The sequence below is a fragment of the Lissotriton vulgaris genome, chromosome 8 (genome assembly GCF_964263255.1).
Source record: "Lissotriton vulgaris chromosome 8, aLisVul1.2, whole genome shotgun sequence".
NCBI lineage: Eukaryota > Metazoa > Chordata > Amphibia > Caudata > Salamandridae > Lissotriton > Lissotriton vulgaris.
In genome coordinates, this window is record NC_141696.1 from 510573215 (window position 1) to 510589608 (window position 16394).

General features: G+C 46.8%; 1 protein-coding gene across 2 annotated transcripts in view; it reads right to left on the reverse strand.

Annotated features, from left to right (window-relative positions):
* Positions 1–16394, reverse strand: part of SYAP1 (synapse associated protein 1) — a 264963-nt gene that overhangs the window by 58396 nt on the left and 190173 nt on the right. For both annotated transcript variants that reach the window (XM_086934326.1, XM_086934327.1), the window contains exon 7: positions 1845–1903. In XM_086934326.1, coding sequence (XP_086790452.1) covers positions 1845–1903 — 59 coding nt within the window. The remainder of the gene's footprint in view (positions 1–1844; positions 1904–16394) is intronic.

The window sequence follows — 16394 nt, forward strand, 5'->3', positions numbered from 1 at the left end:
AGGGGGATGGTCTAGCTGGCAGTTTTTTGCAATAGGCAAATGCAAGTTTTTCCATTATGTTCCATGCTGAGTCTGGGCGGATAAAGCATTGCATATCGAGCGCCCAGTTTACAAAGAGAGTTTTCAGCATCACTGATATTCAAGCAGGCCTCCTGTACCATGGGGGTGAAATCCAGATAAAGTGAGATACTGGCACCTTGATACTGAAGCGGGCCGCTTTCACAAACAAGGCAAAGGGCGCTGACCCGGTCCTTGTAGTTAAGAAGTCGTGCTATGAGGTAGTGAGGTGGGGTGCCCTCAGGGGGCCTAGGGCCCAGTGAGTGATGACCTTGACCTACTGTGAAGGTTGTAGGAAAGCTGGACCGGTCGAAAAGGTCAATAAGAAGTTGCTTGACGAATGCGTCAGGGAGACCCATGTTGGTGGTTTTCGCAATACCATAAATGCGTATATTGTTCCTACAGGGCCTTGCTTCAAGCTCTTTGTTCTTAATTGCAACTTGTTTTAAAACACGTTCCATTTTGTCCAGCCTTTTCTGCAAGGAAGTAACACCATCCTCCAGTCCGGATAACCTCTCCTCCGTCCCATCAGTTTGTGCCCCCCAGCAGTCCAGCCGTTTCCCCATTCTAACCATGCGGCCGGCAAGGGTATCAAAACTAGTGTCCATTGCTTGGAAGCCCGCCTTGAGCTTAAACATGGTGGTGGACATATTACTATTGGCAGATATATCTGGGTCACAGTCTGTGGCTTTATCCGCATCAGAATGAGAGCTGTGGCCCCTAGGTGTTTTGTCTGGTCCAAGGTAGCCTGCGGTGTTTAGGATCTGTGAATAATGTCCTTCAGTTAAGTGTACTAATGTAGAGCGTTCCAAGTCCACCAACCACAAAAAGCAGGTACACGTCGAGATTGCCTTATCTGTACAGTGCAAATGAAAGTGACATCTAGCAGAGATATGAGGCAGGCTGTGAGCAGAACAACAGAGATCCACGGGCCCAGGGGATAACCCTCCAGTCAACAGCAGGCCCAGGGCAACAAGATCCAAGAGTGCCAAAATGCCAGCCAATTCACGGACAGTTTAGGGCGTTGCAGAATAGCATCTGTCACTACCCAGCCGGCAAAGGCGATACAGCCCAGGACATGACCTAAAGAGCAGAGGAGCACCTTACTGGCAGCATCAGCTGTGTATTGTGATATCTAGAATTTGTCTCTCACCTTGATCCTCCAATGGTGGTGTGTTATGTCCACAAGCACCAACAGATTCATAGTGACCCTTAATCCATTTAGTAAGGACAACAATGGCAAAATGAGACATGGCCTGTGCTAGTCTCACGTGAAAATTCTTCTGATAGTGTTTCACTGGTTAGGGGTATGATCTGATATGATGGCACCTTGCAAGCATACCACTATGATTCATGTTCAGTTGTATGCCTACCAGGTGCCATTACACAAGTTGCCAGTAGAAACTGGTGCTGGTGCTCAGCAATTTAGATGCTATTCAGGGCCAAAACTACGTAATATAGAAGCGATTGACTACAAATACAAAAATATGTTGCCACAAATCACCCAGTTAAATCCTTTTAAACAATAATACATATAGTGCAGAATCTGCCTTCTCTTTGAAGCACTGGAATCCATCGACCCTTTTTTTCTTTTACCTTTACAGTGGAGCAAGGCCCTTACAGGGACACTAAAAATGCTCAAGTTATGATTTATCACACTTTAGTGAAGAACATCACAACGAGAACAGTCTTTGGCTGGTTTAGGTCACCCCCTAATAATGCAAAACAACGTTTTATAATTAAAGCATCTTGAAATGTTAACAATAAACATAAAAATATCTTCTCACCACGTGGGGTTTTCCTTTTGATTTCACAGCAACTGGTGGGGTTTTCGGACGTACCGTTTCTATAATAATAATAAAAAGTGGGTGAGTGAATAGGAAGACGGTGGACCACGGTTCCTCTGAAAAGCAAACATTATTAGTTTCCCCACTTCAGAAACTTCTACTAACTACGCCCCTTTCTAAAAATAAAATATTTCAAACTTTGGCCTTTCATAAAAAATGTTAAAAGCATAACTTTGGGAACGTTTACAAGGCTAAACAAATGGCACTGCTTATTTCAGAACTATCATTCCTCATATTAAGACAGGACACATTGTAATTTCCATGAACAGAAATTTTACACTCTAGCTCTTGTATGGTAACACCCTCTTCCTTATTAATGCTGCTGAGAGAATCTCTATGCTATTCTAAATACAAACACATTTTTGGGATGCATCAGCGATGTTCGCTTAAAAATGTGTTGTAGGTTGTGATACCTTTCATTTGAAATGAAACACAACAAAAACATGCAAAGCTTCGCGGAATCACACAGGTATATTCCACGTTTGTAGAAACCATTACATATGAGGAGTCATACTCAAATAATAAGGAAATAACTCTGAAACACAAGTGTTTTACGCCGCAGTCATTCATTAATTGTGCTTTGAGGGCATTGCCATAACAGCTGAAACAAATAAGCAGTCATCAAAAAAAAAAAAACACTAGCCTTGGACAGAATAATTTCTAGCTGATTTACACCGTGAATTCTATAACTTATTTTTTTTACTTTATTTTTGAAGCTTTTTAAAGACTGAACGCAGACATGAGAAAACACAACTGGGTATGAGCCACATTTAGAGCACTACAGCAAGCTCATAGAAAATAAAAGATAAACAGATATCAAAAGGCACTTGGGGTACAACAAAGAGCAAAGACTGGAGGCCATAAGTAGAGGGGAGTATGGGTAGGAGGAGGTTCCAAACAAGTGTCATCTGGCAGTATGGAGGATCTCAGGTCATGCCAATGTGGTATATACAGGATGAGTTTCAGTCAACATCATATCGACAAACATCAGTATCCAAAGTGAGCAGATAATCATGTAATGGTTGCCAAATATTTTAAGGTCAAGAGGTTGAAGCGTAGCATAGATGTCGCTGGTGTTATCACAAATGGCCATATCCTTCAGACACTCATCTGTGGTGGGGCAGCGACTACTGCCCCAACAGATGGCAATAGGGTGTTCAGCCAGCATTAGCACCCTAGAAGCAAAACGTTGGTAAGGGGAAGAGAGAGGCTTAACGTAACCCAGCAGGGCCATTAAAGGGTCAGACTCCAACTGGAGTTCAATTATAGTGGAAATCAAGGACAGAATTTGGAGCCAATAGGACTGAATGTGTGGGCAATTCCACTCAAGGAAACCAGCATTGGGAGAACTGCACTTCGGGCAGTGATGGGACCCAATAGGATCGATTTTGGCAAGGCCCTGTGGGGTGGTATAGGCACAATTAAGGGATTTATAATGTAGGAACTCACGCCTATGATTGGGGAGAGAAGTTTTGTTTGCGGACAGGTTCGAAAGGTGCTTTCATGAGCTCTGTCAGTACTACATTCAGGTTCCAAGCCGGCGGCGGCATTCTTTTAGGTGGCGCTATTCTTTTAGCCCCTTCCAGGAATCTTTTTACGACCTGAGATGTGAAGAAGCTTCTCCCTGTTTCTCCTCTTGTGTATGCCACAATCGCTGCCAGGTTTACCCTTAGCGAGGATGAGCTTAGTTTAGCCTTTATTAGGTGCGTGAGGTACCTTAGCACCGTAGATTCCCTGGTCAGTTTTCTGTGTAGTTTTTTCTTGCAACACCACTGAGTGAATCTTTTCCATTTTTCCCCATAGCATTTGCGTGTGCTGGGCCTTCTTGCCTCTCGCGGCACCGGCAGGGTGCTGTCTGGTAGTTTTAGATGTGCGAACTCTAAGTCCTCAGGAGCCAGGCTGAGAGGTTGAGGCTCTCCGGCTCTGGGTGTAGAACGTATCCGTTTTCCATGGACAGTAGGTCTCTTCTTTTTGAGAACTTGTGGGGGGGCCCTTGCGCCATCTCCATTATCTGAGAGTACCAGGTCTGCCTGGCCCATTGTGGTGCCACCAGGATCAGCGTCATGTTGCTTGTCATGCATTTGTTGAGAACCCTGGGGATCAGTGGTATCGGGGGAAAAGCGTAGGCAAATGTTTTTGACCAGCTTATCCAAAGGGCATTCCCCTGTGATAGGGCCTCTGGTTGCCTGGATGCAAAGTATTGGCATTTGGCATTCCGGTGTGTTGCAAATAGGTCTATTGTCGGAGTGCCCCACCTCCTGAATAGTTTCTCTGTTTCCTGTATATTGAATTCCCACTCGTGGGATGCTGAAGTCTGCTTGCTGAGCCAGTCCGCTTCTAAATTGTCATTCCCTGGCAGGTGTATGGCTAGCAGGTCTATTTTGAGTGGTATTGCCCATCTCCAGATTTCCTGTGCCAAGCTTGACATAGGGAATGATTGAGTTCCCCCTTGTTTGTTTATGTAAAACATTGTTGTGGTGTTGTCTGTTTGTATCAGTACCTTCTGGCTGTACAGGTGTTTCTGGAAGGCCTTGAGTGCTAGCAACACTGTTTTCAGCTCCAGGTAATTGATGTGTCTGACCGCATCTGTAGGGCTCCACAGGCCCCTCACTCTGAGCTTGTTCATGTGTGCACCCCATCCCTTCTGGGATGCGTCTGTGGTGATGGTCACTGTTGGGTCCGGTGGTGTTAGAGGTTTCTCTACTGTTATCCTTTCCTTGGTCCACCACCTTATTTTTTCCTGCACCCTGTTCGTTACAACCACTAGATCCTCCAAACTTCCTGTAGCTTGTGACCATTGCTGTTGTAGCCACTCTTGGAGCGGTCTCATCTGTAGGCGTACATTGGGGACCAGGTGTATGCATGACGCCATCATTCCCAAGTTCTTGCTCACTGTCCTTACTGTCAGAGCTCGCCCCTTCTGGTAGTGACGTTTCTCCCTCAGTAGGCTGAGTGTTCTCTTTTCGCTGGGTGACACCCTGCATTGGACGGTGTCGATTTGAGCACCCAAGAAGATCTTCACCTGCTCTGGTTCCATTGAGCATTTTCCCCAGTGTATGGAGAATCCCAGGCCTGTTAGCGTTCTTGTGACCTGCTGTGCGTGATCTTTGCATGTCCTGTAAGAGCTTGCCTTTACAAGCCAGTTGTCGAGGTAGGGGTACACGTGTATCCCCTCCCTTCGCAGATGTGCGGCCACTGCCGCGAGGCATTTGGTGAACACCCTTGGTGTGGATTTTAGACCGAAAGCCAGGGTTGTGAATTGGTAGTGATCGTTGTTCACTGTGAATCTTAGCATGTGCTTGTGCTGCCTGTTCATGGGGATGTGCAGGTACGCATCCTTGAGGTCTATGGTGGACAAGAAGTCCCCGGCCTTTATCTGTGGGATGACCTCTTGTAGGGACGTCAGCTTGAATTTTTGGGTCTTTACATATTTGTTTAGGAACCGTAGGTCAAGGATGGGTCTTAGGCTTTCGTCCACTTTTGGTACCAGGAAGTAGTTTGAGTACACTCCTCTGTTCCGTTCTTTGAATGGAACCGTTTCAATGGCCTCCTTGAGGAGTAGTTCTTGAGCTTCTTTTTGGAGCAATCGCAGCTCTGTTCCCGAGTGCTCTCTTCTCTTTGGCTTTCTGTTTGGTGGATTCTTTAGCAGCTCTATGCAGTATCCAAACTGCATGATGTTCGGTATCCACTTGTCTGTGGTGATCTTTCTCCACTCCTGGAGAAAAAATCTTAGCCTGCCTCCTACTGGCGGTACATGTTCTTTTGTGTCTTGTCCGTGTAGCCCTCTCCTTGTTTTTCCGTGCTCTTCCCCCGGAGGGTTCGAGTGGGTGAGCACCTTTTCTCGTGTGCAGTCACTTAGAGGGGGGTTGTTCACCGCCTCTCCTTCTCTGTCCTCGTCCGTTTCCTCTTGATCGAAAGGACTGGCCCCTGTTCTGGTAGTTCCAGTTTTGCCTCTGCTGGCCCTGGTGACCTTGGTTGTCACTCTGTTGTCCCTGGTGGAACGCCTTGTGTGATTTTCCTCGCTGGTTTCCACCTCTGCCGTTCGGCCTTCACGTAGGAGTGCTCCTCTCATCCCCCTGAATTGCAGGGCCCCCATGGACCTTGCCGTCTTGTTGTCCTTCAGTTGTGTGAGCTTCTCATCAACTGGGGCTCTGAACAGTGTTTCACCATTGAAGGGTGTGTTCAGGATGTTGTTCTGAACCTCAGCTTTGAAGCCTGAGATCCTGAGCCAGGCTTGCCTTCTCTCTGTGATGCCTATAGCCATCAGATGGGTGGATGTTTCAGCCCCATCCAAGGCCGTCTTCAGGCACGAGTTAGCAATGCTTTTCCCCTCTTCCACAAGGTGTGATGCCCTCTCACGGTATTGTTCCGAGAGGTGCTTGAGCAATTGCCCCATCTCATCCCAATGTTAGTATTGATGTCTGCTCAGGGGGGCGTTTGAGTTTGCCATCCGCCAGTGCGTTGCGGCGTTTCTCTCTATTTTCCTGCCCGTTAGGTCCATCCTCCTGCTTTCCTTGTCAGGTGGAGGCCCAGATGTTGTTGGGACATTGGCCCTTCTTCTGGCCGTTGCAGAGATTATTGAATCTGCTGTGACGGACCCCTTGATGTAAGCCGGGTCCTGGGAGGAGAATTTGTATTTCTTTTCCGTCCTCGGCGTTACTGATCTGCATGTAGCCGGGTCCTTGAAGGCTTCCTTCCCCTGGTCTGTGATACTTTTCAGCATGGGCAGGAATTGGCTTCTTGTCTGTGTGGGGAGCAAAGTTTCAAGCAGGAAATCTGCTTTTGGCTTCTCCTCCTCTAGCTTAACCCCATAAGCTGCTGCTGCCTTCCTGACGACCTTGTTGTATGCCCCGATATCATCCGGGGGCGAAGGTCTCGAAGGGTATGTCTCCACAGCCTCCTCCGGGCTTTCGGCCTCGATGTCCTGCCAATCCTGGTCTTGGGCCGTCGAGGAACCTGAGCCGTAGCTTGACTGCTGATCCCCGTAATCACCTTCTGTATAATAGAGGTCCTCTTCCTCTTTGTGCTCCGAGAGCTCCGGAGTTTTCGGCGGCTCTTCGACGTCGAACTCCTCGTGCTCCTGCACCTCAGCGACGGACGTTGCCGCCCTTGAGGGAATCTTGTAACTTCTCATTCTTTCGTCGAAGTCTTTCTTTCTCTGGAGGATGTTCTCCATTTCGGCCTCGAGCCTCCTTTTCTTTCTCAGCATCTCCGCGGCCTGGTCGTCGTCGAGCGTTTCGGCTGCTCTCTTCGGCGGCGTCTTTAACGTCGAAGCTTTCTTCAGCTCCTTTTCCTTCGAAGTCGAAGACCCTTTTTCGGGGGCTTGCTTCGACGACCTTTGCTTTTCGCCGGTCTTCGGCCTCCGGGAGTCCTTTTTGAAGGATCCGCTGGGCTCTTTTTCGCAGGATGCAGCTTCGGCCGTCAAACTTTTCGGCGCCTGTGCTCTTTTCGAGGCTTTGGACTCTGCCTTTCAAGAGTCTGCCTCTGGCTTTCGAGGCCCTGTGGGAGTTTTCGGGGTCGCAGACTCTCCTACCTTGTCAGGCGTTTTCTTATCGGTCTCTGCGACTGTGAAGTCATCTGGACCTTCGGCGATGTTGTCCTCGTCGTCGGTGGAGAGGCCCAGTTCATAAAGCGTCGGGGCCTGGCCCTTGCCTTGCATCGTGTGGTGAGCTATCCTCTGCTTCTCTCGAACTCGGAGTGTCTTCGGCTTGAAGACGGAGCAAGCGTTGCAGTCTCTGCTCTCGTGGTCGATAGGCAGGCAGAGGTTGCAGACCGGGTGCTGGTCCTTCTGCGCAAACTTGGGGTGGCAGTATTTGCAGAATTTAAATGGAGTCTTGTACATCCCTGCGCTCAGGGGGCCCCCTGTGTGCGCATTCCTCCAAGGACGTCGAAGATCTCGATGTTCTTCTCTTTCTTCGTCGTCTCCTCTCGGATGGTCTTCTTCTCCCAATCTTTTCCGGTTTCTACCGTCGAATAGTAGTTGTATTTCCTCCTTTTTTCCTCCAAAACTTCTGGAGCTTCACGCGACGATCCAGACCGGAAAGCGTAAAAAAGAATCTGAAGATGGCACCCAAGGGTGGTAGCTTCCGCCGGAAGCATGCCGACGTCACCGAAGGTACACCAAAAGGTTGGACGTCGACGCCCACCTGGGCTACGGAAAAAAAAAAAAAAAGAGAGAAAAAAGACTACGATTCCAGACCCAACGACCAGATTGCGGAATATGCACAGCATAGTGAATCCAGAAAGATTCACGCTGCAAAACCCGGACACGCAATGTATTCTGTAAGCGGAGAGTATAAAATAGTCCATGGATGTGGAGACCACAGAAGCAGCAAGTGTGCTGTGTGTGATGACATGCCCATCTGGAATAAGATCCCCCAGTGTATGTAGGGATGGACTCTGCAGGGAGCGTTGAACAAGTTTATCCTGGGTTAAGGGAGTCACAGATTATGAATAAGAGGTAATGGTGGGTAATAGAGTAATCTGCCTCCCAAATATCAACGGAGTTTTGCCAAGGTCCAACTTGAAGTAGGCAACGTCTGAATATCTGCAGGACCTCTTGGGAGGCCTAGTGGTAGGTTACAGGAGAGTGGGGGCCCTCTGGCCTGATCTATTTCCGGCTTCAAGTACAGTAGGTGAGGTGAGGGGGGCAGCCCTGACGGGTCCCACGTGACACTGAGAACAGAGCAGTAATCGAATCATAAATGCGTAGACGGGCCACGGGTTTAGAATACAGTAGCATGATACGGTCCAGAAACCCTTCAGGAGACCCAATTTGAGTAATATCCCACTGGAGCGAGTTGAATGCGGGACGATAACTTTGTTGCAGGGTCACTCACCTTCGGATTTTGCCCTGCTGCCCCCCACTTGCCTGTCCTGCTGCCATTGACCAGTTCATGGGGACTGCAACGAACGACGACCGCACTGACCGCGCAGGGACTACATTTCCCAGAGTCCCTGGGACGCGATTGTTCTGCATCACTGGCAGTGCCGGGAGGAGTTAAAAAATGTCTTGGCCCTTCCGCAGCGCGGGACGATAACTTTGTTGCAGGGTCACTCACCTTCGGATTTTGCCCTGCTGCCGCCACTTGCCTGTCCTGCTGCCATTGACCAGTCCGTGGGGATTGCAACGCATGACGACCGCAACGGGACTACATTTCCCAGAGTCCCCGGGGCGCGATTGTTCTGATTCACTGGCAGCGCCGGGAGGCGCTTAAAAATGGCTTGGCCCTCCCGCAGCGCGAGACGCGCACGGGCGTGCCTGGGCGCTGCCCGGGCCAAGGGCGGTTCCATCCGCGCCCGTCGTAGCCCGGAGGAGGCTGGGCTGGGCCACCCTCCGAACTGTTCCAGAACTGTAAGGAGACCATTACCTTTATTTGTAGATTGTTGTATTGAGATTGGCTGTTAACTTATTGCTGGGGCGTGGATCAGATGTGCCGACTTGTACCTAGCATAGTAATGGCGGCACGTGCAGGGAAGGGGAGGAGGGCCGCGGTGGGGGTACCATAAGTGGAACACTATCAGTTTATTATGAGGGCAAAAATCGGTTCTTGAGCATGAAATAGCCCTGACAGAGCGTCGCCTTTCCCTCGAACTAATGTATGTAAGGCGATCATCTTTAGGGGCTATAATGTCGGTCATTTCCCCAAATCATTTAGAAGGGCAAGCTAATGCTAACACACATACTAATGAGGGAGATAACACTGATTATAAGGCAGGGAGTTTACCCGATATACCAGTGTTAAATGAGACTACCCCACTTGTTTTATCGAACACCCTAGACCTGGAGGATGTACCTAGTAATGCTGCACCACATCCCTCTACAAGGTCCTGTGTGAAAAATAGCACAAAAACTCATAAGATAAAGCAAACTACAGGACTATCTACTACTGCTAAGAGGAAGCGGGGAGGAGGTGCTCAGAAGGGGAGATGCCCAAAGATGTTAAAAACCTCAATAGTGTCTAATAACGCTAATAACACTACAGAAGAGGCGGTGACCCCTCAAGACATTATATTGCCACCTCAGGCACTGTCATCTACCCCTCTTTCAATGCTCTCAACCGTAAGGGTGATTGACTCAATTATCCCCCCGCTTCAATTACCTATAGGCTTTATGGCCCAAGTGGAACAACTGATGAAGTCCCTAATTTTACCTCTTCTAGAGAGGACAAAGGTAATCAGCGAAAGGTTGGAGAGACTCGAGCATAATACTACTGAGTACCTTGGTATATTAAAAAAGCTGGTTGAGTTTTCAACGAGAGACAACACGGGTGAAGTAAATACACTAAATGCACCCGTAGTTGGAACAACTTCGCTGCCTATCCCGATTATAACTAATGCAACTCCTGTGGTACCCAGCAGTAATAACCAGGCCCCTGCACCTTCAGAAAGTAGGATAAGGGACCCAGCAAGAAGCTGCCATGTGGTGAGGGAGGAGAGGCAGACAAATGAGCATGGAACCGTGAGGCAGATCAAGTATAAAGCATTGGGAGTTAGGGAACCTACTAACATTACAAAGAAAAAAACTGATCTAAATTGCATTGATCTGCCACCGGACTCCTTCCCATATGTGGCTGTACTTACTGGGGTACCGGAGTTAAAGAATGATAAAACAGAAACTTACCCAGAATTGAAAAATAAGTTAACCTTCTGGTTAAGCAAGAATAGACCCCTCCCAAGCAACATTGATGGGGAAATCTTGTATGCTCGAAGAGTAAACTGGGTTGGGCAAAGAACTAAGGATATAGCCGGGGATTCTGTTATTGTCAATGTTAGGGATAGGGTTATATTTGTGACCGATTTTATCCAAGTGACGGGAGTGGCATACATACTTACGATCTGACCTACTTTTACCGTCCAGCTCCCATGGCATTATCTAATTATAACCCCTTTGGGATGCAACGAGCAGGGACTATGGGTGGGTCTAAGAATTATTTTACTATTCCTACCATGAATCAATTTGAGGAGTTATATGGCCTTGAAGGTGTAGACTGGCTGAGAGGTGAAGGACTAAGTAGACTAGAAGCTCTGGATACAGGGGATGATATACTATGGGGTGTTTGTAACAAAAAGACCCTCGAAAAATACCCGAAAAAGCAAGTAAGGCTAGTTTGTAATAACCTAGACCCTACATTGCCTCTGCATAGTATGGGCGAGGTCTCAGACTTGGGTACCACTGTAAACAATGAGGTTATGGTCACCGAAATGTTTAATGGAAAAGACTCTGAGAGTAGCCATATGAATATAATATCCCATGTGAGTAGATCTGACCCCCATTCCCTGCACAATAAACCGAGTGACACAAACAACGAGGTTAGGATCACCGAAATGTCTAATGGAAAAGACTGTGAGAGTAGCATTATGCATATAATATACCATGGGAGCGGATTTGACCCCCATTCCATACACAATAAACCGAGTGATACAATCGAAGGTGATCTCCTAAATAGTAGTGTGCAATATGCTAGTATTAAAGCGGTGCAACTAGCAGAAGCTAATAATATAAGATTGAATGGCAATACATTTGACATAAGGACAGAACCTAGCTTAAAATTGAGGTCCTGGAATATAGCTGGTATTAAAAAAAAACTAAACAATCCCACATGGCAGGATTACATCGATGACTCTGAAATCATATTATTCCAAGAAACCTGGGCTGTTGAAGGCCATTTTAAAGTTGGCTATAGATCATTTAGTGTACCTGCTATTGCCGCAACTAAAGGAAGACCTTCGGGAGGTCTGGCAATATGAACAAAAATCACGTTGGGAATCAATTTCAAGCAAATAGATTCTAACAGCCTGGATATTCTGGGAGCCAGGTTCACAGGGCCTAATAAAAGAGAAGTCTGTATTTTAAATGTTTATAGTAGGCCACTGGCAGCCAATAAAGAAGCAAAAGTTATCGAGCAACTAGATAATATTATTTCCATGCTCGATCAGGGAACGTTGATAATTATTGGGGAGGATTTTAATCGTAAATTTGAGACGATAATATGCCTGGAAAATACCTTTGAGCAAGAGGATAATGCTAATAATATTCCTGGAATTGAGCCAGCCCAGCCGTGCCATGCTCAACGGCTGCAGCACAGCTACTGCAACTGACTGCTGCGCATGGCTTACGTGCTTGTAATGGGTGTTTGCCATCTGATAGCCCAAGTCGGCCAACCTTCAAGCGGGGTGGCTGTAACAGTGACATAGACTATGTAATGGTTTTAATTTCACTCTGGCCGATGGTAAAGGACTTTGTCGTGGAGAATCGTATTGAGAGTGACCACTACCCCCTCAGCTTGAAGCTCAGTGTGTCACTATTTAATTTGCCGCTCAAGGGGAGAGATTGCCCCCAACATACTGATATTGACCCACTGATCTCAAATAACCACAGAGCATTGAAGTGGCCGTTAGTACTGGGGAATGAAATTATTGTTAAAAAAAATCTACGAGTTGTATGTAGATTTGTTCTCTCCGTACATCAACTCCCCAGTACAGGAGATCCCCATTATGCGGATCCATGGAAATGTGTGTCTGGGACTGGGTGAACTATGGACCAAAAACAATAAGCCACTAAAAAGGGGACAGCGAAATTTAGCTAAGGGTGATATATGGTATGATAAAGGCTGCCGCAACGCTAAAAAGGAACTCTTTCCGGCTGAGAAAAGCAATAGCGCACTAGTAGTAAGGGAGAAAAGGAGGCGCTATAAGAGCACAATAGTTAAGGCAAAGAAATGCTGGGATGAAAATTGGTCTGAACTGTTGGAAGTTTGTAAGGTAAATGACCAGGCCTTATTCTGGGGTCTGACTGCTAAGGGCTCCAGAAGTGGAACGCCCAGCAGGGATAGGTTTCTGGAAGCCAATATTTGGGTTTCGCATTTTTCTAAATTATATTCCCCTACCAATAACGAGCCTACTTTTATCAATGATGATCTAGGACCTAATTTGAGTGTGATACCTCTGTCGTTTAGCTTGGCAGAAACCATCGAAGCCATTAAAGCAATAAAACCAGAGAAGGCCCCTGGACCGGACAGGATTTTTGGGTTATTCTATGGAAGCATGAAAATATGATATGGGCCCCATACATTACCTGCCTCTGTAATGACATTGCCAAGGGTGCCCCTATTCCTGACACATGGCGGGGCGCCGAGATTGTAACTATTTTTTAAAAAGGGGGATCGCATGAACCCGGCCCATTATAGACCCATTAGTCTAATTGATGTCCTACAGAAGGTATTTGCGAGACAGGTTTTAAGCAAGCTGAGTTCTTGGATTGAGGAGACTGGTACCCTAACCAAGTTCCAGGCAGGTTTTAGAGAAAAGATTAGCACAATCGACCAGGTGTTTAGATTTTTATGCAATATCTGGAAGTACATTAAAATAAAAAGGGCACATTTGTACGTGGCCTTTGTTGACCCCAAGGCAGCATTTGACTTGGTCTCTCGAAATTTACTGTGGTTAAGACTGAGGGACTAGGGTGTTCAGGCGGAAATTCTGGAACAGATTGTTAGGTTGCACGAGGCAAATTATGCCAGGGTGAGATGGGGCCCAAATGGAGAAATGACCGATAGTATTCATATAAAGAGTTGTTAAGCAAGGATGTGTGCTGGCACCAACACTGTTCTCCTTGTACGTTAATGATACTCCAAATCTGTTTCCCCAGCATTGGAGCTGTACAAAAATAAAAAGCCCAATCGGCCTTACTTTATGGGGCCGAATTATGGGGCTATGCTGCCAAACACGCCTTCATGGTACAAGAGAATATCTTTTTTAGGAAAATACTAGCGATTCCGCAGCGTACACCCCTACTTCCACTCACAATGGATCTGAATATTCATCGTACTGATGACCACGCGGTCTTACGACCCTTGTTGTACTGGGTCCATGTGTGGTCAATAGACAAACTAGTAGGTTATAGAGAAGCCCTAAAAGACATTTTGAAAATAAAAAACACCACAAAGTTGGTATGGTTGAGCCATATCGAGGACTGGATGGTTAAGTTGGGGCTAAGTCACTACTGGGCTGATCCTGAGGGCCTTACTCGGAAAACTGCTAAAAGAAAGATATTGAGCGTTTGTCTCAAATTCAAAACTACATAACCCGGACTTGGGGGTGTTAACTCTCAGGTACCTAGGTATGCAGACAGAGAGTAGATATGAATCCTTTATGGATGAGATCTTACCAACTTTAGCAAAATCGCTGTACCTAAAGTTTTGCTATGGTATATTACAAATCATAGCTAATACCGCAAGTTGGGCGTGTAATAAGGGTAACGTAGGGAAGGATGACTTGGTTAGATGCAAATTGTGTAGTATTGGCGCCAAAGAGGACGAAGCGCATCTATTATTTTTCTGCTCTGCGTACACACACCTTAGGAAAAAGTGGATAAAACCTATCTGCTGTCTCTTGGGTTTTAGATGTTTCTGTGAGGCAGAAATAATTTTTAGAACCGAAACAACGCAATCCCCTGTCTTCAGTGTAAGCAGATATCTCTTCTCTGTGGCGATAGTACGAAGGAGACGGGGTCTTAAGCTTTAGTGCCACTTGACCAGTTTTCTATAACGCAATTATTATACGTGGGATGGGGAATCATCAGTTTGTGTCAGTAATGCCTGTAATTATTTCTCTTTTTAAATACTTGGACCCTTTTTTATCTTTAATAGGAAAAAGGAGTAATAATATTCATGCAAAGTATGTTTCAATGAAATATTAATTGTAATGTTGTGATTGTAAACATCTTTGATGAATGATTTATGGTTTTAGACATAGAAATGTAGTTATTGTTTTATAATCGCAGTCCTTCTGATTGATTTTCAATTGGTACAAATGAATTGTGGAAAAAGGGGCCGGAATGGAAAATTGGTTCTGTTTTTTAAATTGTATGTATATCTTTTATGGTTCATGTTTTAACCAAAATAAAGATTATTGACTTGACTTGAATGCTTTTTCAAAAAGGGTGACTGCCGTGGGGATATCCAGAGAGATTTGGTTCAGCACAGCAAAAATGGTCCAACGATTGAGTGTGGTGGAGCGATGTGGTACAACGCCAGTTTGCACCGGCGATAAAATTTGCTGCATTAAGTGCTCCAGGCGCGTTGCAATTATTTTACCATGAATTTTATTAGCATGATTAAGAAGGGTAAGGTGTCTGTAAGAGATACAGAGATGGGGAGCCTTACAATGCTTAAGGAGCAGCGTTAAGACAGCTTCAGATAGAATAGGTGGAAAAGGGCCAGTGTTAAAGGAATCGGCATAGTCTTCAAGGAGATGGGGGCTAGCAAGAGTTTTTAGGACTTATAAAAGCTGCACATTAGGCCATCCAGAACAGGAGCCCTGGAGCCATGAGAAAGTCTATTACCTGGATGATATCTTAGCAGGTTATAGAGGCAGTCAGAAATTGCTTCTGTCCCTCTGTCAGCCAGACCCTCACAACCTCCGAAAGGTAGTCCTCGATTCCAGAACCATCTACAGTTGCACCCAAGGTATAGAGCTGCTGGTAATAACGCAAAAAACAACTTGGTGATACGGTTTTTGTCAACAGCCATGTCACCCTCAGCCATCAGGAGCTCAACAATAGGATTGCCATGTGGATTGGGGCACAGTAGGCACACCAGTGTGTGCCCTGATTTCTCCCCCTCACCATACCTGCATACCATGGCATATACCTCAAAATAAGACACCTCCCACACACCGAGTTCGTTAAACTCTTTCAACAGGAGCAACTGGCGGTGAAGGAGGCCAGCACTGCTTCGCATCACTGACTGACGGTCTATAGTGGTACAAAAGGGGGTGGTGATGGACGGAGCATCTGAACCAATCAAACACTCACACCCAGTCAAAAGATCTGGGTTTAATCCATCACCGTTCTTTAGCCCACTCCGCCACCCCAGTTCAGACATGGCTATATGCAAATCAGTCTGACCCTGTGCCTCATGGGAACAGTCCAGCCCGAACTGCCAAGCCATGTCTTCCCAGGACCGGAAACAAGCTTACGAGGACCGGTTTCTGGCATTCCAGCCGTCTTCAGCCCGGTTTGCTTGAATCCAGTGGCAAAGTGAGCAAGGGACTCACGTCTGAACATACCCTGCCACACTTATGGCAGCCAAAAGCGGTACAAAAGGTGGTGATGATGGACTGAGCATCAGAATCAAACACTCACGCCAAGTCAAAAGATCTGGGTTTAATCCATCACCGTTCTTTAGCCCACTCCGCCACCCCAGTTCAGACATGGCTATATGCAAATCAGTCTGACCCTGTGCCTCATGGGAACAGTCCAGCCCGAACTGCCAAGCCATGTCTTCCCTGGACCGGAAACAAGCTTCCGAGGACCGGTTTCTGGCATTCCATCCTTCTTCAGCCCGGCTTGCTTGAATCCAGTGGCAAAGTGAGCAAGGGACTCACGTCTGAGCATACCCTGCCACACTTATGGCAGCCAAAAGACGGTCTATAGTGAGCAAGAGTGGCGCAGCGGCCAGGGCGACTGACGCTGGAATCTGGGGTTCA